The sequence below is a fragment of the Amblyomma americanum genome, chromosome 2, assembly GCF_052857255.1.
Source record: "Amblyomma americanum isolate KBUSLIRL-KWMA chromosome 2, ASM5285725v1, whole genome shotgun sequence".
Lineage (NCBI taxonomy): Eukaryota > Metazoa > Arthropoda > Arachnida > Ixodida > Ixodidae > Amblyomma > Amblyomma americanum.
The window spans coordinates 115,434,092-115,457,241 of record NC_135498.1 but is presented as its reverse complement, the minus strand read 5'-3'; the positions used below and the strand labels follow the sequence as shown (position 1 = coordinate 115,457,241).

The following is a 23,150-nucleotide window of genomic DNA, read 5'->3' as shown; positions in this document are numbered from 1 at the left end:
AGCCTTCATGGAACTCCTGGTTTTTTACCTTGACAACACGTATGTAGAGTTGAATAGGGAGGTTCGTTTGCAAAAATCTGAGGTCTGCATAGGTTTCAGAGTAGCCCCCATTCTTGGTAACATTTTTCTAGGCAGGCTTGACAGATTGGTTGAGGAAGAGCTGGCCGGAAGTAACACTCGGATTTTCCGCTATGTCGACGATTGTTTGGTACTGGAAGGTCTCCAATCACGGGAATTTCTCACGTTATGAATGGTTTTTCTTGCAATGGGTCAGGACTGGAGTTTACGCATGAAGTTCCTCATCAAAGATTCTTGCAGTTTCTGGATTTGAAATTAACCTTTGATCTTGAGCATGCCTGTTGGGAGTACTCCCCTCGGAGCGAGAAACCTTTGCTGAACTACAGTTCTTTCCATTCTAAACTTGTGAAAACTGGTATTATTAAGAACCGCATTAGTATGGCCTTGAAGAAATCTTGCCCGCATATAATGGGATACAGCCTCATCGCACAGGTCAGCAGGTGCAGGGATGCAGGTTACCTGGAGGCTCTTATCGTGTCCTGTGCGGAAAAAGTGTCTAAAACGCTGAAGACATCCGGGCTCCCTCAGAACTTAGCTCTGGTCCAAAAGAAAGGAAGTTGGGAGCTATGCCGTATATTCACGCCCTGTCTCACCGGCTTAAAAGAGTATGAGCCCGATACGGAGTAAGCTTGTTTTTTTTCTGCCACCAATAAACTGGGAAATGTAGGAGCTGTAGTACAGAGGAAACGTGAGGGGAAGATTAGTAAGAAACAATGCGATATCAAGCATGGGAACAAATTTGTTACCTGTAAGAAAGGCGTGTTATATCTTATTCCTTTGTCTTGCGGGCGTATATACATATACCAGACCGGCTGGTGTATCAATGTTTGCCTCACAGGGCATGCCAATTCCGTCATCAGCAAAGAAAATAGAAACGTAGCACAACACTGCACTGCGTGTAACTGTACTCCGTTTTTTGTTGACACGACAGTGCTGTTTGTACTACATGATGACCAACGCACAAGAGAGATCGCTGAGGCATTCCACATTCTCAGAAAGGGCAATGGATGCGTGAGCAAAACGTCGATTAACTTTTCAAACAGGGAAATGAGCTTGCTTAATTGTGGGTAGTGGCGTTGGCGATAGCAGGTGCCTTGGGGATATGTTCTATGTTCTGTTTTTGGTTTTATCGTATGTGGGTGATTGCAGTACATCTGTGTTTGACAACACAACCTTACACGTGTTTGTGTGTATTGTGTAAATTGACTTCTTACTATCGAATAAAACTGAGTTGCAAGTTCAGCGCCTTCCGTGTGTCTCGTCTCGTCCTCTGTTTGTGTTTTTTAGCGCTGGTTTTTAATACGATGGATCACCACCAACTCGCCCAATCCTCAGTTCTTCTACAGTACTAGTTGTGTAGGGAAGCTGCTCTGGCCACCAAAGTTCTCAGGTATTGCGAAACCTGATGAACGCAGTCGTTTTTTCTTGGTTCAACTTTTGCAGAATGGAATGGGAGTTTGTACATTCAGAAAGACGGGATATTATTGTTTCGTGCCTAGGCCCAATTCTTAGCGATATGTTCTTGGCCTTGCGTGACAAAACGCTGCAAGATCGTCTAGAAGGAAATGGTTTGTTCCGCATTTTACATCTGTAGATGATTACTTTGTGTTTTGTACAGTGCGACAACCTTAGTTTGAAGCAGCAGTTCTTAAAGATTCATTCAGTATTTAAGGAGTGTCTTGAACCACTGGTTTCACCGCATGAAACCTCACCTAATGATTCCATCAGGTTCTTGGATCTCGCCCTGCACTTCACTCCATCCCGTCTGTGTTGGTCTTACGAGCTTCGAAATCAAAAACCCATCCTGCCATATGCATCACCACATTCTAAACTTGCAAAAAGAAGAATTTTTCATTCCGTTTTTAATATTGTTTTCAAAAAGTATTGTGAGCACAGTATGGGACAAAAATTTGAGAAACGAGTCGATCGCCTTACGAAGGCTGGTTATCCATCCGAAGTTCGCATCTCAGTGGCAGCAAAGCAGCAGAAAAGCTTGAAACGTCGGAACACTAGCGACTTGCGTAAGCAAACAGAAACAAGAAAGGTTGTTGTTTTGCCTTAGCTCCATCAGGTTTCGTACAACCAGAGAAAAACTGGAAGCAGGGCAAGTGTCGATGTTGTTTGTTCAGGGCTGATAGTTTGGCAAAAGTTGGCAAAGTCGTGCCTCTCCCATGGACTGCAGAGTCACGTGGCGGTAAGATCCCTTAGCCAGTCTTGGGCACGTAGAGTAGCGATTGAAAAACCGTTTTTGTCAACCACCGTCACTTGAGGAGGTAGCCGTTGTTTTGAAAAAATGGCCAAAAATCCTGTAATCTAGCCATGGATTGCACATGCTGTCACAAGGTGAACTGATGGCGTTATAGCAGCCAAAAAAGCTAAAACACAGAAGGAATGCACGCTTTTGCTCTCTAGCGATGTCTTCTAATTCTTCAGTCATAAATGTTAGCCAACAAGTAGAGCGTCCTGAACTCAGGCCTAAACCGGCGTGCCTTATTCTGCTCTGCGGACGCAGCGCGTTTATTGGTATTTTCTCTCTTCAGAGCCGGCAAATGAGATATTGCCACCGGTGCAATCACTGAGATAACGGCTGCATTTGTTTCGTCGTCACCGTAGATGCGAATTTCCCATGTTTTTGATCGATGCAAGCATATACCCCAAAAAATGTTCGCATTCAACAATTCTGCCGACCTATTGCTAATTCTATGCTAAATTTGAGCTCGTGGAACTCACCAATTGCTGCGAGAAGCATTCTACGGCACGCGTTTATTTGTGCAACAGTCTGTATATACCCCCCACCCCTTACTGGCTGACATCAGTTTTACCGGCTACATTTCTCGCAAAATTGTGAGCAATTAACCGTTTGCTGTACAGCGTTCGGGGTGTTTCATACGATTGCTCGTTGCTTGTAGCTTACGTGTGCTAGTCAAGTCGATGGCTAGCTTGCGACAAGGGTTCGAACCAACGCCATGTGCACCTTAATTGCATGCCCACCCAGACTCTAAACCACCGCTTAAGACGTGGTTGAAGTGTCCACCGAGATGCGAGATGTCACAAAATTCGGCGCATATTTGAAAAAAAAAAAAATACGGCGCTGCGCGTAAGCAATCGCGCCCGCGTGCGGTTAAAAAGTTGGGCTGAGGCTTAGCTAAAGTGGTAAGCCTGGATATCTCGAAGCGAAAAGCGTTTAGCAAGGAGTGCCTCTCGTGATTCTGGCGTTTCAGCCGCTTGTCTAGCCTTGCAATTTCATATCTTCAATGCTTTTGAGCCAACTCCCACGCTACAACTTCTAGGTCTTCTCCTTCCATGGCAAAATGTCAGACGACGGAGGCAGCGCGTGGCGGCGACGACGGCTGCGGCAGCAGCGGCCCCCTGCGCTCCGCGTGACGTCACTCAGTTTCGCGCATGCGCCGCTGTGGCAAATCTGTTGTGTGGCTCACGCGAAGCCCGTTCTTGACGAGCCTAGTAAAGCTTTTCGCTTCAATTAAAAAAAAACAGCGGGGATGGATCCCCGGAGAGCGCGTAACTTTGCGTGTGCTGCTGCCCTTTCCACTCAGCTCGCCGGCGCGGCGCCTAAATAAACATAGCCACGCGGGGCGTCGATTTCTCTAGAATGTCCGAGTGGTTTGTACTGATCGTCGACGGAGAGGGCGTGACCTTGACCGCGCTAAATTGATCCCTCTCCCCTTTGCTCTCGCGCCGGCGTCTTCGCATGCGAGATGGAACCAGAAATTTCTGGAAGGCTGTTTCCGCGCTCGACCAATGGCGTCGCGCGCCCGGCGCAAGAAGGAGAAGGAGCTTGTGCAGTTGAAACTGCGTGATGTGTGCGCCTGCATTGGCGCGAAGAACAGACGCGGACTGTGCCTATAAATGAGGGGCTTCAACAGCTGTCTCTTAGCCCCAGCCGCCGTTTAAGCTTCCGAGAAGCGCGCCCGCTCGATTACTGAGATAACACCACTCGGCCAGCCACGGACCAGCCAGGCAACGTGTGCCAGTCTGCGGATCGGTCCCGTCGTGCTCCTCAGGTCGTCGGACTGTCGCAGTGCCCGGTGAACAAATTGCGTTTTGTTTATTTGTCTCTCTTTGTGTTAGTGCACTTTAGGTGCAAAGATTCTGTTGGATTGTGATCTCTCTCTATGGTTATTTTTCACGAGTTGCATTGCATTTGCAAGTCACTTTGCGCTCGTACGAGTGATTGCGAAATACTCTGTATTGTTTCTTCGTTGTATAAACTTTGCTTTGTTTTGTGAACCTTTGGCTCTGACCCATTCTCTGGCTTGCGACCGGCGAAAGCTGGGCACCAAACGACCAAGCCCCTTGTCACTTGGTAGCTGGTCTCCGGCTGAGCTTGCCACGCTGAGTCGAGGGCATCCTCTTTGTGACCGAGACCGCTACCCCCACACGCTCTAAGGGTGTCTGGGAGCTCACGCAAAAGTGCGCGAAGTGGTGACACGAGACAGCGACTCCACGTCCCTTTCTCAAAAAGCAATTTTCGTATCAGTGTTATGAAGCGTGTCTTCCTTTCATTCCTCAGTGCGCAGCCAGCGTCGATGTCGAACTCTCACGGTGCCGAACTAATGATTTCGCTTTCAATACACGTAAGCAATCCTAAGTTCACTCCGAATTTTAAAGCCAAAGTTTTAATGCTCCCCTCCGTATCACCTTCGCCGTGTGCGCGAGTTTGACCTAAAACCGATGAGAAACCACGTGACAGCTGTGACATCACTCAGCCGCCACGGCCGAAACCGAGCGCTCACCTCTGTTTGTGTAGGCCGTCAGCATTCTTTGTGTTCATTAGCGTTGGCGTCGACACTGTTCTAGACTTCGATAATTTTGAGGAAAGGAAGGGCGCAGAATTGGCTTCCTGGGTCAGTGGACGCCTCAATCGCGCTTTGAGGTGCAGGGTGGTGTAGAGAGAGAGAGAGATGTGGGCTGCATGCAGTAGCGCTGCCAACGTTTTGGCGACACCGCAGCACTTCACCAATAGCTCGCAGCGTTCATTGTGGGAACATCCTCTCGCGATCAACCCATTATTTTACTGCCGCCTGCCAGGGTGGCAGGGTGGGCGCGCTATCTATCCAGTGTGCGGAACGCACTCAACGTTACAGACGCCAAGCCGCATCTATACTTGCCCGATACAGCACAGCTTTCGCTCTCTAACTAGGTTAAAGAGTCAAACCGCCGCTAATTTTGAAGGGAAAGCTTCACTACGCTAGGTAGAGCCGATATCACCGTGCGTTGCCGGTTGACCTTCAAGTGAGCCAGAGGCCAAGTGTGGCTATAGGCCTTAGCATGGTGTCATACCACTTGACCTTTGACCTAGAGTTTTGAATTCGCCAGTAGAGGGTGGTGGATCGAAAAGTCAAAGAAGCCGCCGCGGTGGCTGAGCGGTTACGGCGCTCGGCTGCTGGCCCTAAAGACGCGGGTTCGATCCCGGCCGCGGCGGTCGAATTTCGATGGAGGCGAAATTCTAGAGGCCCGTGTACTGTGCGATGTCAGTGCGCGTTAAAGAACCCCAGGTGGTCGAAATTTCCGGAGCCCTTCACGGCGTCTCTCATGAGGGGCGCCGTAGTGAAGGGCTCCGGAAATTTCGACCGCCTGGGGTTCTTTTACGGGCACTGACATCGCACAGTATCCGGGCCTCTAGCATTTCGCCTCCATCGAAACTCTACCGCCGCGGCCGGGATCGAACCCGTGTCTTTCGAGCACATCTTCGGTTGTGATAAAGCAATGTTAAGTATTATGCGGTGTAGTGACGAGAGAAGGAGCATCGACGCTCGTTCTCTTTTCTTGATATCAGCAAATAGCATTTCATGGCAGCATTATATTTTGCGGGATGGAGTGAGTTATCCCGGATGGAGAGAGTAATTGTTCAAGTTTGAGCAAGCAACTGGTGTAATTAGCGCAAGACATTTTTTGAACTGCTGCGTGAGAGGACATCATCTTCTTCGAATTCTCTTTTTGCAGCTGAAGGCCGTTCGTAATTTTGTGTATTGCGGGTCGTTCATTTTTTTTCCGTAGACAGCAGTTGTGGGGATATATTAATTTATTTTTATTCTTAACTTCCTTGATAATATACAGAAAGTGTGCTTCAGGATTTTTTATGGACCATGCGCGATAAAGCCACGCAGACAGCCATCGTCACTGGGAGAACGCGCGTTTTCGATCCCGTGGAGTGGAAGAAGAAACTTCGTTCCTCTTGTCCAGTGTCGGTTACATCTCCGCATTTCCAGGGTAAGAAAACCGACTTCTGGCCTCTGTGCTGAAGTCTGTCTTGGCTCTGCTGATCCTCCTGCCTCTGCCTCTTCTGGCCTGTTGCCAACTCCTGGTGAGGCCGTTTGCGAGTGGGTGATTTGGCCAGGTTTTATCCCTCTGGACGTAGGCTTCACGTCTGTGTAGGCTTATGGCCATGGCTATGTCTTACCCAGGAACAGGTTCGGTAACCTGGTTCGCTGCTTAAGTCTTTTTGCCAAAACGGTGTCAAGCTTATCCCTGTGGCGCTGGTCACTGTAGGCGATGATGTAATTTGACAAAAAAAGCTCTTGTACGACCCAGGAGCAGCTGAAGGCTGCGGCTGTCGAGGCCTGGTTAGGCCTAGTGGGCTGTATGTGAGGACGCTACAAGGAGACGACTCACTCCCACGAGTGACGGACAAGTCACTTTATTTGCACACGAACATGATCACTTACAGGATACACATAGAGGGCGCTGCCCTACAGATCAAAGGTGGGAAGTCCTTTGGCGTCCTTTACAGCGATTAGCCGATATCTTGTGACTTTCGAGGTCCGACCGTTTGGCAAAAGAGGAATTTTGTGCAAATCATATGACATTGTTTGTGTTGCAGACTTGCTGCAGTGCACCTCTTTCGTCTCAATCCAAGTGAAAGCGCTTATTCCCGAGCAACCTGCCTGCATAAAAAGAATAATCCGCGCTGCGGGTCCCTCAGCTACACCAGGAGATATACTTGAAGACTTCCATGATGCCGGTGTTGACATCCTCTCAGTTTACCGCTGCAGCAAAGAGGCTGGAGACTATCGTATATCAACTGAATCAGTTAACGCAACTTTTGCAGGGTCCTCTTGCTCATGTGAGATCAAAGTCTTGTGAGTTGTATACCATGTTAACCCACTGCAGCCCAGACCGTTACAGTGTAAGAACTGCTGGCGATTCGGTCACAGTGGCAAATCTTACAATTCGGCAACGCGCTATCGCGATTGCGGTGGTGATCATGCTTCAGGCGTTTGCACATCTGAGTCATTTAGCAGCTGCGTTTGCCACTCTGAACACACAGCTGACGATCCCACCTCCCCTCAGCGTGCCGATGCACAGTGTCTTGGACATTATTCAGTGCGACAGGTGCTCGCGCGCGGACGCTTACGGCCTACTATAGAAGACAGATCTCGTACGCAAGTGTTGTCCGCACGACGGCTAACGATGTGGAGGCAAGCTCAACAAAGTCGGTTGTCGCTGTAGTGGACAAGGCTCTTGCTGGTGTACTTGACCGCATTGTCAGTACGTTCAGCGATGCATTATCACAAGTCATTTCCGCGCAGGCTGATTCGTCGGCTTTAGGTACGCTAACCTCGTCTACCTGTCCTCCCTCCTATGCCACTGTAGATAATATTCAAGCAACCACCTCTTCTGCCTTCGCGCCTGTGGGTGTGAATACCACTGACCCAGCCTCCCAGTCTCCCTCTAACGGTTGTCAACAATAATAATAATTGGTTTTTGGGCAAAGGAAATGGCGCAGTATCTGTCTCATATATCGTCGGACACCAGAACCGCGCAGTAAGGGAAGGGATAAAGGAGGGAGTGAAAGAAGAAAGGAAGAAGAGGTGCCGTAGTGGAGGGCTCCGGAATAATTTCGACCACCTGGGGATCTTTAACGTGCACTGACATCGCACAGCACACGGGCGCCTTAGCGTTTTTCCTCCATAAAAACGCTGCCGCCGCGGTCGGGTTCGAACCCGGGAACTCTTATCAATAATCGCTCAGATATTGAAATGACATCTCCATCTCAGAAGCATCGTGCTCCCTTTTGTCCTTCTAAATATGACCATCCTCATGTCAAAACTAAGAAAGGTTGTTTGTTGCAAAAGGCTGTTGCTTCCTAAATTTTAAAGCAATAATCATGGCGGGAATATCTGTACGACTCCAGTGGAATTTTCGCTCTATGTCACCTTGTTCCCGCGACATACAGCAGCTTATTCTCAAACTAAACAAGGTTCGCCAGGAGCTACAAAGAAATCAGCTTTGCTGAAAGAGGCTGTTGCTTCCTCATTTTAAATCAGTAATCATGGCGGGAATATCTGTACGACTCCAGTTGAATTGTCGCTCTGTCACCTTATTTCCACGACTTACAGCAGCTTACTCTTAAATATACCTTAGTCATTATTTTACTACATAAATCGTGGCACTTTCTTATCGTCCTTTTACAATAAAAATTTCTCTGCTTTTAGGGCTGATCGCCCGAACGGCAGGGATGGGGGCTTGTTAACATTGATTTCAACAAAACTGTTTCAACGTGCTAAAGTGTCTCAAAAATTTATACGACCTGAGTGCGAGATTCTTGCAGTTTAACATTGTTCCGCAGTGTGCCCTTTTAGAGTGGCAAATATCTACTTCTTCGCAGGTGTCCCTAGTACGGATGGGCTAGATACTTTATTGCACAACAGAATTGTAGTTCTGGCAGGGGACATCAATTCGCATCATAATATGAGGTTTCAGGACAGACTACAGCGGGAATTTACTTTGGTCTTGGATGCCTGCAGACGATGTGTGCTGTTACAAGAGTTGCACCGTAACTCACATCAGGCCAACTTTTAAATCTTCTATGATTTAACGTTAGCTGTTAATGATATTGGGTTGTCTTCGTGGTGTGCAATTGACTACGGTACATCAAGTCACCACTACCCCATCACTTTCACCTTTGCATGCAATCTGCTTAGGGCGACTGGTTACGCATAAATATTCGTCATTAATACACGGTTCAAGAAGCTTCTAGGTGAGGCCTTCTCGTCTGTTGTCCCCTCGGATAAATCTGACGTGGGTTATCACGTATTAAGTTGATGTTAGACGCAACTCGGCGGTCAGTCTTTACAGTTTAGTCAGCTGTTAGAAATAAGACTCATGGGAGCTAGTGGAATGAAGACTGCGAAAAAGCGTATCATCAGAAGAAAGCCGCGTGGAAAAGCATAGCGCATAACCAGTGTCCTAAGAAGTGGATAAATTACAAATTCTTTGCAGCATTTTTTTTAAAGAATGATGTCTAAGGCTAAGAATGAATGCAGTGTAAATCAGAACACATGTATGTCTTACCCAGTCAACTCGAAGTCTCTCTATAGATACATGGAACGTGCTAACCTGCTGCCATCTTCTCATATCGCTCAGTACACAGTATTACCCTCCGGGAAGAAAAAACCACCTGGAGTTTATAGCTGAAGGCCTTTCTGCGCGTTCTCTTGCTCGCACTACCTTTCCCTCAATCTCATTTCATTTGGGTGCAGGCTTCACTGAGGTCTCTATATCTGACTTAGCGTCTCTAGGTAATTGCATGCAGCCTGCTGCTCTTTGGGTTGACGGAGTAACTCTTTGCATGCGAAAAATACTAATGCAAGACTTTGCCACGGAAATTGAAAATTGTTTTTTTGGGGAAAGGAAATTGCGCAGTATCTGTATCACATCTCGCAGTACACTTCAACCGCGCTGAAATGGAAGGTATAAAGGAGGGAGTGAAAGAAGAAAAGAATAAAGAGGTTGCCTCAGGCCTCTTGCAACTTGTGAAGATTGTAACACAGCGGAAATTATTTTCGTGCTAAAAGACCAGTGGCAGGGTTTTGATCTCGACAATACTCGGGCGATTGCTCTCACTTTCAGTTTGGGTTAGGCTTGCAGAATGGGTAGTCTCCGGCCGCCTCACGAATCATGTACTCTCTCTTCAAGGCTTCAGCGAGGCTACGAATGGTTTCCGCCGCGGGTGTTCGATTTTGACCGCGCACATAGAATGACTTGGTTGTAGGACAGTTGGTAGGACATCGTGAGGAGCAACAGGACGGGACTGAGGCTGGCGACAACACAGGCCGGTGTGTTGTCACCCTGTGTTGTCGCCTGCCTCACTCCCGTCTTGTTTTGCGGTTTGCTCCTAACGGCGCGCACATAGACTTGGAGATCCGTATTAGAGCTGTTGTGAAGCAAAAAGAATCATCTGCTCCGGTTACTTTGGATAATGCAAAGCTTATGACGTCGTTGAGCGTAGCATTTTGCTTCAAAATCTAGCTTTTGTAAAACCTCCTTTGTACCACTTCGCGTGGATCAGGGAGTTTTTGAGGAATAGATCATTCTTTTGCACTTACGGTATGCTAAATTCTAACACATACGCCCAGTCTATAAAGGTCACCTACAAGGCTCCGTTCTTTTGCCATTGTTTTTTTTTAAATTCAAGGGGCACTTTGTTGATCTGAAGTGCGGTGAGGCGAAGCCTTTAGCGCGGTGTTGCTGCTTGTTTAACTGATGTGTGCTTAAGATGTTAATAAAGCACACAATTGTTTGTGAATCTTAAATGCTGGAGACACTGGAGGGAATTTGGGAGGCATCCATCTGATTTGACACCTTTCGGCAGACACTCTTCAGCGTCGTAGAGAAGAACTGCATATGCGTTGGCAGGAAGTAGCGTAGTCGTTAGTACGCTCAGCTGCGGAACGGAACGATGGTGGTTCAGATTCCATCGCGCACAAGGATTTTTTTTCTTTTAAGACTGTCACGGACGGACGGAGGGACACCGCGAGTATGACCCATTAAAGGCTTTCGCCTTATTATACTAATGCGTAATATCTCTATTCACCCGGTCGTGAAAGTTTGTCTATGCGGATGATACTGCTTTTACCGCTTGTGTCAAAAATATTCATATCTTGTATCAAGTGTTGCAAGAGTATTTAAATGCTCTCGAAGTTTGGCTGGACAGCCTGAAGTTAACTGCAAATGTCAACAACTGTGTCATCCCTGTTTACCCACAGGCATCCCCCTCTTTACATTTCTGTGTCGTATCACTGTATCCTAATCCCGCAAGTTGGTTCTATTGAACAATTGGTTGCAATATACGATTAGCAGTTTAGCTGGTGGCTCCAAATTAGAAGCACTGAACTTAAAGGCGAGCGTGCCTTCGGCATTTGTTGATCAACAAAAATTCAGCATGCGTCGGGACAATCAGCCCTTTCTTTATAAGACCTATGTACAGTTAATACTTGACGGCTCTGTTCTCTTTTATGAGAGCCCAAGGTACAAGCTTGAACTCCGGTTTGTTATGGAGCGACGCGCTCTGCGTCATTGCTTACGTCTGCCTAAATGAATGGCTATTGGTATGATGTACTTGGAGGTGCGGATACTTGATATAAATTCGTGGTTTCAGCTTATCACTCTCCTGAGGTTCTTAAGGTCTCTGGAGCCTGTTCATGGATTGGCTAGCCCCATATTTACAATGAACCCAACTCTCTTCTTTGGTACTTTTTGGCTGAATGTAAGCTTCCTCAGGTTGTGTTCACTAATTTCCTGCTGTCAAAAATTTCTATATCAATAAATACCTTAGTGCCAGTTAACCACCGACAGGCAGATACTGTAGTCTCCTTTGATGACACCCTCACAGGGAATGCTAAGAATCTGCCCGCCAATGTATTAAATTGAATTATTAAGGACAAGCTAGATAATATTCCTAACCAAGCTGTCGTTTTTTAGACGTCTCTCATCAAAATGAAAAGGCAGCCTTTGGAATTTACTTAAGGGCTCATAATTGGAGTCAACTATTTCGTGCCCCTGGCTATATCCCTATTTTTGTCGCTTAGTTTCTGGCTATTGAGTTGGCCTTATTAAGGATTCTCTGCAATATCTCCCAGGTTATCACATTTTCGGACAGCCTTTCTGCCTTGACAGCGGTCGGAAAATCGAGGGATACTCCTATGAGCCGTTCTCTTCAATTTTTTATTTTACCACATATTACAGAAGAATGCTTTCACTGGGTCCCTGAGCACTGCGGCATTGCTTCTGAGGAGAGAGCTTATAAGCAAAGTCCGTCCTTGATAAACCTGTTGTGCAGTTCGTCCCAAATACTGTCTACTTGTCTATAGTAAGCTTTCGACGATTCCAGTGTCTCCACTACTTGCGCCATGAGGCTGTCCTTACTGCAGCGGATTTTCAACACCTGGCATTTCCTAGGAGTGTGCGGATGTGCAGTTCAAGGCAATGTGAGGTGTCCATGATTCACTTGTGCTGCAGAGTACTCGACTAATCTTTATTTATGTAGGTCGGGGTTATCTGACCAACCTATGTGAGTCTTTTGACGCAATTCACTCCGTAAATCTTTTTTCCTCATCAGCTGGCGGTTGGCTTCTCGCCGTAGAATTTACTTGGAAATACCCCTCGCTCAACTTAGGCTTCCTCTATCTATTCCGATTCTCTTCTCCTTCGGGACAAGCGCCAAGGTATATAGCCTGAAATCAGTGTGCGAATATATTCACGACAAATAATTACATCGGGTTGATTCCTCTGCTAGAATGAGAATTCTCTGCTCTTTCTTTTCTGTTTTATTTTCCATTTTTTTTTCCAAATTCAAGTCTAGGACACAAAATTTTCCAATTTTGTCACTCCTTCCTCATGAGTGCGTTTGTATCCACAATGCACCCTGGCCAATCCCCCCGCCTTGTGACGCAATTCAGTCCGTAAATATTTTTTTCCTCTTCTGCTGGCGGTTAGTTTCTCGCCGTAGAATTTACCAGACGTGATGCGCTGCTTCGTGACATTAAAAACCATGTGGCACATATATGTGAGAGCTCTCTCAACAGGTACATTTAATTTTCTTCGTCCTGAAAAGAGGTCTTTCTATTAGCATCGTAATTTCAACGAGACCACAAAGATTGGCTCCTTGTAGTGTGCTGTCATCATTCTCATTATCGCTTCCAAATCAGTTACTTGGCGACCGTACGCAATGCGGTTTCTTTTCTTGACAATAGGTGTTGCACTCACAAGGAGAACCGATGCACTGCAGGAGTATTTCGCAACCCTGGCGTTATTTCCAGACGACCAACGGCATCTCGCGACATACATGTGAGGGCAATCACCAGAAGCATCGTAATTTCAACGAGACCACAAAGATTGGCTCCTTGTAGTGTGCTGACTGTCTAAAAATGTCGTTTCGCTTGCAATTATGGCGCCCTTAACATACTTTGGTACCACTCATTGGTTGCTCCAATGAAAGGAGCTGCTGCCTCTAACTAATTATGACCTTCGGTGGTATTTATGAAAATTGTACACAGTGCAGAACATTCTGCGCAGTCCAATTTTTGAACCATGCGAAAGGAACTCGGGAGGCCATTCGGCGGGACACCATAGATTCACGTTTGCTCCAGAGAGCTCACAAGAATTTTGCACGACATGCGAAGAAGTTCGTCGAAATGCTACCGGCGTGCTGTTCTATGTAGCAGAGGCATCGATTTATGTGAGCGTGTGAGGTGTATTTCTAGCTTTTATGACGCTGCCCAACAGCTTAGATAGAGGTCAGGTATAAGCGCATTTACCCCATGACCAGACGATTTTGTTTTACTCTAAGTGCAGCGCATCGCTGTGTTACCTACAAATATACCACCACGCGCTGGATTCATGTGTCTGAAATTTCATGAATTAAGAAAAAATGTAAAGAATTGTCGGAAAGTTCAGAATCAGGTACAGTCGTGGAAAGAAGAGACCACCAATCTAACCACTTTTCCTCGTGTTCCGTAGCTCTGCATGGGGGCGCCACCTGACAGCCATCTGTTGTGAAAACTGGTCCAGTGCGTCGGTCTCGACCGCAGGAAGGCTTTGTCAGGTGGCGCCCCCGTGCAGAGCGAGAAGCTTTACAAAAGGAGGAGGGGGTGAGCTTACATTTGACCACGACTGTCATGGGAAAAGCCTAATACGGACACTCCTACTGTTTCACTGCGTTCTTTCAGCGCTGCTATAAAAAAAGCTTTACCCGCCATATGGGAGCATTGACAGCAGAGTCCGGCTGCGTATTCAAAGGTCATAGGATGAAATATGGGGCCTGCCGTAGCCGCATTTCGACTGAGGAGCATTTCGCATTTTGACTGAGCCTCCTTTCGCCAGTGCTTATGAGACGTGACGCGCTGCTTCGTGACATTAAAAACCATGCAGCACATATATGTGAGAGCCCCTCAACAGGTAATTTTAACTTTCTTCGTCCTGAAAAGAGGTCTTTCTATTAGCCCACCCTTGGAAAGATGCAGCGAGTATTGATAGTAAACATTCATATGCAGCGATCATTGCCTTTAGCCACAGCGGTGGCTCAGTGAGTACGGTGCTCGGGTGCTGACTCGAAAGACGCGGGTTCGATCCTGGCCGTGACGGTCGAATTTCGATGGAGGCGAAATTCAAGACGCTCCTGTGCTGTGCGACAACAGTGCACGTTAAAAAAACCCCAGATGGCGAAATTTCCGGAGCCCTTCACTACGGCCTCTCTCATAACCTGAGTCGCTCTGGGACGTCAAACCCTCATAAACCATAAGCCATCATTGACTTAGTGCTATAAAAGCTGATAGAAGAAATGAGTTTTTTTTCTTGCGAAAGCCGTGCTGAGCGCATCCGCCTACCACTCAGCGTGAAATTAATGCGCAGAACAGCACCATTTTCCTGAAGCTGACTTCTGTATGCTACGGGTGTATTTATCGGCGTCCTGTACAATGCAAATTCCGTGCGTAACACTTGAGTAGAATATTTCCCGTTGATCGCATAGCCTTCGTAGCAATGGAGCAGGAGCAAACGCGTTAACACGTCTACACATTGGACGCCCACCTATTTACTACCTTACTTTAATTTTAAGCTTTAATTAAATGTGTACAATTTGAAGAAGGTGGCTACAATCAAGTTGGAGCGGTTGGTGAAATAGTTTTGGATTGGTGTATAAGGTTTAATGTCCCAAAGCGACTTGGGCTATGAGGGACGCCGTAGTGAAGGGCTACGGATAATTTCGACCACCTGGGGTTCTTAAGCGTGCACAGACATCGCACAGCACAAAGGTTTTCAACATTGCACCTCCATCGAAATTTGACCACCGCGGCCGGGATCGAACCCGCGCAATTCGGGCCAGCAGCCTACCAAAATAAGCACGAAGCCACCGAGGCGGCTCATTTTAATTGAATGAGGCCTATCGGTTTGCGACGGCCCCACTTCGTGCATGTTCACGGACAGTTGGTTGGATCAGACAAATTTAATGCACTCGCAGGTTGGGCCAAGGAGGGATGTTTTCTGCTGTGTTAGGCATGGAGCACAACTGTCCTCAAAGGCATAGCATAATGCGCGCCACGCGCACCAGTTATGCTGCATTACGTAGTGCAGAGCCGGAGATATGTAACAATCCCTGTGATATCGCTTTATCCCGACGGTAACATAGAGGCTGGCGATAGGTATCAACATGTTCATGGCCGTGCGTGTCGATTTCTGCTGGTGCCGCTCTCAACTTCTGCACAGAACCTGCAGATTGCATGCCTCAAACAGAATCCTGATGCAATGCAACCGGAACTAGGGCATCCTGGTAACAACGTCATCAGATCTTTCATAACTCCTCCCACCTGGCTTCAGTTTCATGGTGAGGTAGAAAGGGTGGTACTAACATCGTCCAGAATAACGCTGATGCAATGTGGCCGGAGAAAGCAGTGCAGGCAGCCACTTTCACCATAAAAAAATGTGTAACTTGAACGTAGGCACGGCGTATCAGTGCCTTGTACTTAGCCCTGACTGATTTTTATCTTGTGCACTTGTCCGTCGGGGCCGTTTTTAATTTGACGTAGCTCTTTCGTTATAACCGTTCCTCTACCTTACAACTTAAGTGCACTGTAATTACATCCCGCCCCTTCCCAAAGTCCCTTCTCGCTATAGTCGTGCTTAACTAGCCAAAGTTTTCTGTATCTTACACCAGGCTACCATGATTTTCACAGTCACCACCGCGACCCAGTCAATTTGCGCAGACTGCCCCAGTTCACTGCAGAGCTCTGAACTGAGCATGGACCTTAGCCCGGTAACCTCAGCAATTAAGTACAACGGGCTCCCATCAGCATTTCAACGCCATTCTGGAAAGACTTACCAATAGAAGCTAGGTCGCCCTTAGAGGGACAAGATTTAGCTGCAGAAACCGGAATAAGACAAATGGTTTTTCGACAGTCGACGGCGTTCCCATGTAGTTATTCTTGACTTTTCCATCTCCCTTGTGCAGTTCCATCTTCATTACGGTGCGGACGAGGATCCTCTAAAAATTTTGTTCTGGCGAGGCAGCAGCAACTCTGGAAATGTGCAATTGCGGCATTGACAATATGTTGCTATGTGCCGCTCACTTAGCCGACATACGCTGTGCAGTAAACAGAGTAAAAACTTGCAGCTATAAGTGTTTGCTGCAAAGGTGCTTCCCTTCCTTCCCAGCAAATCTGGTCCGTCATGGAGACCGCGTCGAAGCCTTCTCAAGAATCCAAGAAGCAGACATCGGATGGTTCACACCCGTCGGCCTTGAACAACCCTAGCGATGTGCCCGCTCCTCCTGCTAGGTGAGCGCACAGTTGGCCTTTACGTATCCGCTGTCGGCAGAATTCAAAGATATTATCTTCGGAGGTCCACTTATACGCTTTCAGACAACGGGCTTTTATTTTTCTCATCGCTGCCTTGCTATGCCGGATCGTAACTGCATGCTTGCTAACGAAAGTTGCTTTGGAAAAGCGTGGTACCGGCATGGCACCATTACTTTTAATGGCAAGAAATTATCATCACATGCGAAATACGTACAGCTAACTACAAGGTGCTTGTATTTACATTCCGCTAATTACTGACAAATAAGTTAGAATAAATAATAATGTGTTTCTCATTGTCTGTCACCACCGGAGATTAATTTCCTGGTACCAACTCATAAAGTAATGAGGAAATCAGCACTTCAGTTTGGTGTAAGGCTCTGGTTGATATTCATTTTTGCGCACGGTGCCCGTGATGTACCAAGAACTGCAGGTTTGAATGAGGGCAACCTTAAAGGTGGCTGCACGCGTTGCGCAGGCATCGTTGTTGGCTACCATCTGCCACAATCCAAATATTTGAAACCCGTCTAAGTACTGGATAATTATTAGATACAGTTTTAGACAAAGGCTTGCTGAAAATTTTAAAATACGAAAGTATTTAGGGAGTTCAGAAACGCGCATTTCAACTTATCCCGTTGAACAGGTTTCCTGAGCCTGATCTTTTTTTTTATCTTCAGGCCCAACGATTAGCCAGCAGAGGCTAGTGAATGTCGCGTCAGTCACGCAAGCTTCTTATTTTGCCAGACTGATTAGCTTGCGCAAATAGGCTACTTCATGTGGCTCAAAGGGAAATGGTAAAACGTCGGTGTCAAAGCAGCAGCGACCACTTTTGCGACAGTAGCGCAAGCGAGAATATCTGTCAGGCGAACTGTGGCAGCTGGGCACGATAAGAGAAGCGTGCAAGATTGCCTGATTTTGCTTTGTGTTTTCGGCAAAGCTACAAATTGCTGCGCGCTTATGACTGCTTTCTTACCGTTTTTGTGGTTGTGTGCATATGTACCACCCAAGTGCATGACTCTAGGGCTCGCAGAGTACGTCTCGTTCATTCAGCGCCCCACAGCGGATGCAACCTTTGCAGAACCCACGCCTGTGCTGCCGTACAGTGTGCTTGGAGGAAATGGGGGAGCATGTTCTGCAAACAGATCTGGAGGGATATTATGCATTGTGTCCTGGCACGGCCTCTGCATTTGCAGTGTTGTCAAGAATAAAAATGCATTGATCTTGCTCACAAAGAGCTAGTCCAAGAGAAAAAAACAATACAAGACAGGGTTAGCTCGACAAGGCGCCATTCTTGTTTTGCAAGTGCATAATGTCTTAATAGACCCTCTACCAGGGTGGAAGCCTTACTATGTAGATTTCGTACTAATGCATGCAAACTATGAAGCAGAATAAATACCGAATTTTGACGTTTAAAGCATTGAACAGAGGTTTCTCTTCATTCATCGAAGCGAACACAGCTTGATGCTTTACCCGACTAAGCCGCCCGTGTTCCTTACCTGTCTCTGGCATACTGCAGCAAAGAGTCCAAGCATCTGGCCCATGTGTGCGTGCTGGCAGTAGTGGCGACAGTGATTGTGATTGGCGGCGTCCTAATGGTGAGCCAAGGCCCCGAAGAGGTGGTGGAAAAAATGGTTGTGGTCACCTCCTACACGCCGTCCAGCTCGAAGCTGGGGAACTACTCTAAATGGGCTGCAACCACGGACGTGGCACAATGCGCGGGAGTTTCCAGGTGAGCGGGGAGAACGAACATGTGATTTTGCGTGCAATGCTTCGTAAATCCGAGCTACAAAATGAGTTTATTTTATGTTAGCAGCGTGAGGGTTCATGTTTTTAGTTACCTTATGTGAGCGTTGACTGCGCTAAAAAGGCACACGGCAGAAGCAGAGAAAACATCAGGAACATTCATGCGCTAGCTTACTACGCTCTTTTGCGCCCACTAAAATTTGAAGAAAAAGTAAATTGTAGGAAGGCTGTTACAGAAGTTGTCACGAGCGCCCTCACTAAAAACTATGAAACCAGGAAACCGAAGAACCACAGGCACTTAAAAATAATAATAATAATAATTGTTTTTTTGGGGAAAGGAAATGGCACAGTATCTGTCTCATATATCGTCGGACACCTGAACTGCGCCGTAAGGGAAGGGATAAACTAGGGAGTGAAAGAAGAAAGGAAGAAAGAGGTGCTGTAGTGGAGGGCTCCGTAATAATTTCGACCACCAGGGGACAAGTTACGGATTCTAACGAACCACGCACCTAAGTATTACGTCTGCTCAACACTTAAAAAAACCCGACCCTCACCTTCTAATGCAGCGAATACGAGCTCTAGCTGATTGTGTGATATGCTTAATAAGCAGTTTTATTGAATCACCTTTCTGAACTCGCACCTGAAGGTCTTCGCGTACCTCACTTTCTTGCTGCGCTTCGCAAGCACTAAGTACGTGGCCAAGACAAGCCTTGCGTTTACGATTGCCTTGCATGCTTTTAACGCTACGAGCCAGGCACGTGGTAACGAAGGGGCTTTCAGCGGACCTTGTTCACAGACGCAGAGAGCCCAGCCTGCCATTGTTAGAGGTGTCTGTGCGGAGCTCACTTTTATTTGCGTTGTTATCTCTCCTAAACCAAGGCAGTATTTCACCGCGACTATCCCGGAATGTAGGCGTCGGCATACTCGGTCTGTGTACTTGCATGGATCGACTGCCACGTCGGTGCGCTGCGCACGAGAGCGCCTTTATTCACCGGCGCAACACGCCTGTGATTGCCGTCGACACATGAACGGCGCGTATGATTCCCCGTGACGTCTTGCTTCCTTGATCCATGTCGCTTGCGAGCACTTGGCTTCCCCTGTCCTTGTTCCCCCCCGTGATGGCGGTGACGTTAGCGCGGAGTCGCTGGTGCAGAGGAGGACGTGGATATCGGGAAATCATTCTAGCTGGCCACTAAAGGCTACCGCTCCGTAAAAAAGAGAAAAAAAAATTGAAAGACGCTCAGATGGTCCGATGCGATGGACTGCACAAGGAAAATGCGGTTTTAGGGTGACAGTTTTTCGTTTGATACTTATCCCATTTGCTTTACTGCAAACTGATGGTGCAAAATTTATCTGGAAGACGTTTTTATGATCATTGACGCAGTGCACCGCCATCCTGGAACAAGCGCGATTATGTTGAACAAAATTAACGATTTTTACATGATTTGCATGCACAAAACCGAAATGCTATCATTGCCGGGGATTTCAAAATCCCTGATGTAAGGCGGGACGAGTCTGCCTGGTGTGCGTGACCAAGATGCTGCCGCCACTATAATTCTCTCGTGTTTTACGTGCAGTTTGAAAGCAATTTTTCGGGTGCATACACGCGCACAGGGCAGCGCTCAATCCTGTTGTCGATCTTATTTTCCTAAGCGAAAGTGTTTCTGCATGGAGATATGAGGCTTATGTGTTGCCAGGCATTTGTGATCATATCGTAGTTGTAATGGCTATGAGTAGCACCGTTCCCGAAAAGTGACGAAGAGTGTAACAATGAGCATAGACTTTATTGCAGCCGATGGCACTGCTGTACTTGCTGAACAAGACTTTGCTTTGGTTCCTTCCAGGCGCACGCTCGCAGTACTCATATGAGTGTCAACTACCTTTGGTTACATTTCAAAGAGGTTCCTCGCAAATGTATGAGTAACTTTGCACTATTTAAGACAAAGCGTAGGCGAGTTCTTTACTCTTATAACATCGGAAATAATTCGCCTAAAAAGAAAAATAGTACACTGTAGAAAAAAAGGCCGCCAAACACCAAATTCGGTGATTTATAGTGACATTTACAAACTGAGTACAGACGCGCACTCGTATTACGGAGTGAAAACACGAGTTCTAAAATATCAGTTTACTAAATTTTCCACAACAGAAAAAAATGAACATTGGATTTTGGGGAAAGGAAATGGCGCAGTGTCTGTCTCACATCTCGGCACACACATGAACTGCGCCGTAATGGAAGTGATAAAGGAGGGACTAAGAGAGAGAAAGGACGAAAGAGGTGCCGTAGTGGAGGGCCGCGGAGTAATTTACACCACCTGGGGATCTTTAAAGTGCACTGACATCGCACAGCGCACGGGCGCCTTTGCGTTTCGTCTCCATCGAAACACGGCCGCCGAGGCTGGGTTCGAACCCGAGTACTCCACAACAGCTGTCACAAAGATTTTGGGGGTATTTTGCAGCAGAGTAAATACAATGTTTCACTGCAATCGGAGCATGGTGAGGCTGGTGAGAAGTCCTTGATTGCTAATACCTGTATTAATTTTTGTTCACATTATAACGTGCAACGCGGAGGAGAACCTCCGGAGCAGAGACGAAAAATTGCGGCGGTCTCTACGTGGTACGAGCGCGCGAGCGAGATACAGCCTACTTCTGCCTTACTAATTCGTGCGCTACTTCTTCTTGTACAGTGGCACGTATCATTGCCCCCCTCTTCTGCACTATCGATACGCTGCGGTTAGCAGGGAAAAGTTAGCGAAAGGCTGCAGTGAACCGTCGTTCAGTCAGGTAACCTGTCGTGGTAAGGCTTCATGCGAACAGTGTACACGACTTTAGTACTCTGCGACTGGCGGGATTAGCAAGCCGCTGGGGCGGGAGCATTTGCATACGTCACATCACTGATGCGGCGCACTACTTCGTAAGGGCCGAAGTATCTGCGCAGCAAATTTTCAGAAAGTCCGAGGCGACGAACAGGTATCCAAACGCGCACAAAATGGCCGGGCGCGTAACTGACGAAGCGGAGTCCGAAGTTGTACCTAGCGGCGTCATGTCTCCTGTTGACGGTTAATTCGCAGGCGTGGCAGTTGCCGCGCTTCCTCAGCACGCTGAACGAAGGTGTCTACGTCGAGGTCAGCGTTAGAGTCGCAGTAGGGGCCAACGAGCAACACAGCATATAACGGAGTGGTCACCTGCTGACCGAGGACAAGCTGAAAGGGTGCCAGTCGGGTTGTCTCTTGCAGAGTGGTGTTGTACGCGAACGGTATGCACTGCAGAAAGGTGTCCCAAGTTCGATGCTCGACGTCAACATACGTAGAAAACATGTAGTCTAGTGCGTGGTTGAGTCGCTCTACCAACCCGTTTGCCTGCGAGTGGTACGCCATAGCACGTCGATGGCTGGTGTGCGTCTGAATCATCACGGACTGGGTTAAGCGGGCCGTGAAACCAGTTGCCCGGGCAGTAACAACAATGGTCGGGGCTTCATGACGCAAGGAAATGCTGTGGATAAAGAACTGGGTCACTGAAGCAGCATTGCCTCTGACAAGGGACGTGGTCTCAGCGTACCTTGTCAGGTAGTCGGTGGCAATGACGTCCATTGTTTTCCAGACGAAGATTTCGGAAAAGGAGCAACGAGGTCCATGCTCACTTGGTAAAAAGGTGCCTTCGGTAGATCGACGGGGTGAAAACGATCTCGGTGGTTTCAATGGAGGAGACTTCCGACGTTGCATTCACGGCATGGTTTTACGTAGGTCCGCAGCCAAGGGAGTAACTTGAGCCTATGAATAATACTTATGTGTAATCCGCGCAAGTGTGTGGCTCACTCCATGATTGCTGGCGGACGGTGCATCATGACAGGCGCTCAAGATCTCTGGCCGCAACTGCGATGGTACGACAAGTTGGAACGCTTCTTTATTGTTTGCAAAGTTGCGCTTGCAGATAGCACCAGATAGTAAAGTGAAGATGTGGAGCCCACGAAGAAAAACGCCCGTAATGCGAGCATCGATGCCTTCGAGGTAATCGATAAGCGGCGCGAACTCGAGAGTCCGCCCGCTGAAGCTGCGCCATTTGGTGGTAATAACAATGCCTAGGAGAGGAAAATCATCGGCGGTTTCGTCAGTACCTATTGTGATAGGCGCGCGACAAACAGACTGCATCCTGACGCTAACGGGCTGACTTGTAGACGACTGTAAAGTCGTATTCTTTCAAGCGTAAGCTCCATCTAGCCATGCGCCCTGAAAGGTCTTTGAGGCTCGGCAGCCAGCATAAGAAGTGGTGGTCGCTTACCACGCGGAAGGGTCGCCTATAGAGGTGCGGTCGGAACTTGCGGATGGCCCATATCACTGCAAGACATTCTCCGTCGTAGAATAACTGGTCTCGGAGCGCGTAAGTGTTCGACTGGCATAACTGATGAACCGCTCTGCAACGTCTTGCCACAGGATCAGTGTCGCACCAAGACCAACATTCCTGGCATCACTGTGGTTGTCCGTGGCAGCGTGTTCATCGAAATCGCCGAGTATCGGAGTACTTTGTAGACAGCTGCGAAGCTCGACAAATGCAGCCTCTTGCTCGCTCACCCAGAGGAAGGGCGTGTCTTCGCGAGTCAGTGAGGTTAACGGTTCAGCGATTCTCGAGAAATCTTCAACAAAGCGCCTATAATACGAGCACAGGCCCAAAAACCAACGAACGACCTTCTTGTCAGTTGGGCGTGGAAAACATGAGACGGCAGCGGTCTTGTCAGGGTCCGGGCGA

The 23,150-nt window shown here is 47.6% G+C and overlaps 1 protein-coding gene across 1 annotated transcript in view; it reads left to right on the top strand.

The window, feature by feature from the left end:
• Nucleotides 1–6,251: 6,251 nt before the first annotated feature.
• LOC144119000 (scoloptoxin SSD14-like) overlaps nucleotides 6,252–23,150 on the top strand; it is a 45,597-nt gene continuing 28,698 nt past the window's right edge. Inside the window, exons 1-3 of the mRNA XM_077651754.1 lie at nucleotides 6,252–6,309; nucleotides 16,528–16,649; nucleotides 18,184–18,396. Coding sequence (XP_077507880.1) covers nucleotides 16,543–16,649; nucleotides 18,184–18,396 — 320 coding nt within the window. The 5' untranslated portion in view covers nucleotides 6,252–6,309; nucleotides 16,528–16,542. The remainder of the gene's footprint in view (nucleotides 6,310–16,527; nucleotides 16,650–18,183; nucleotides 18,397–23,150) is intronic.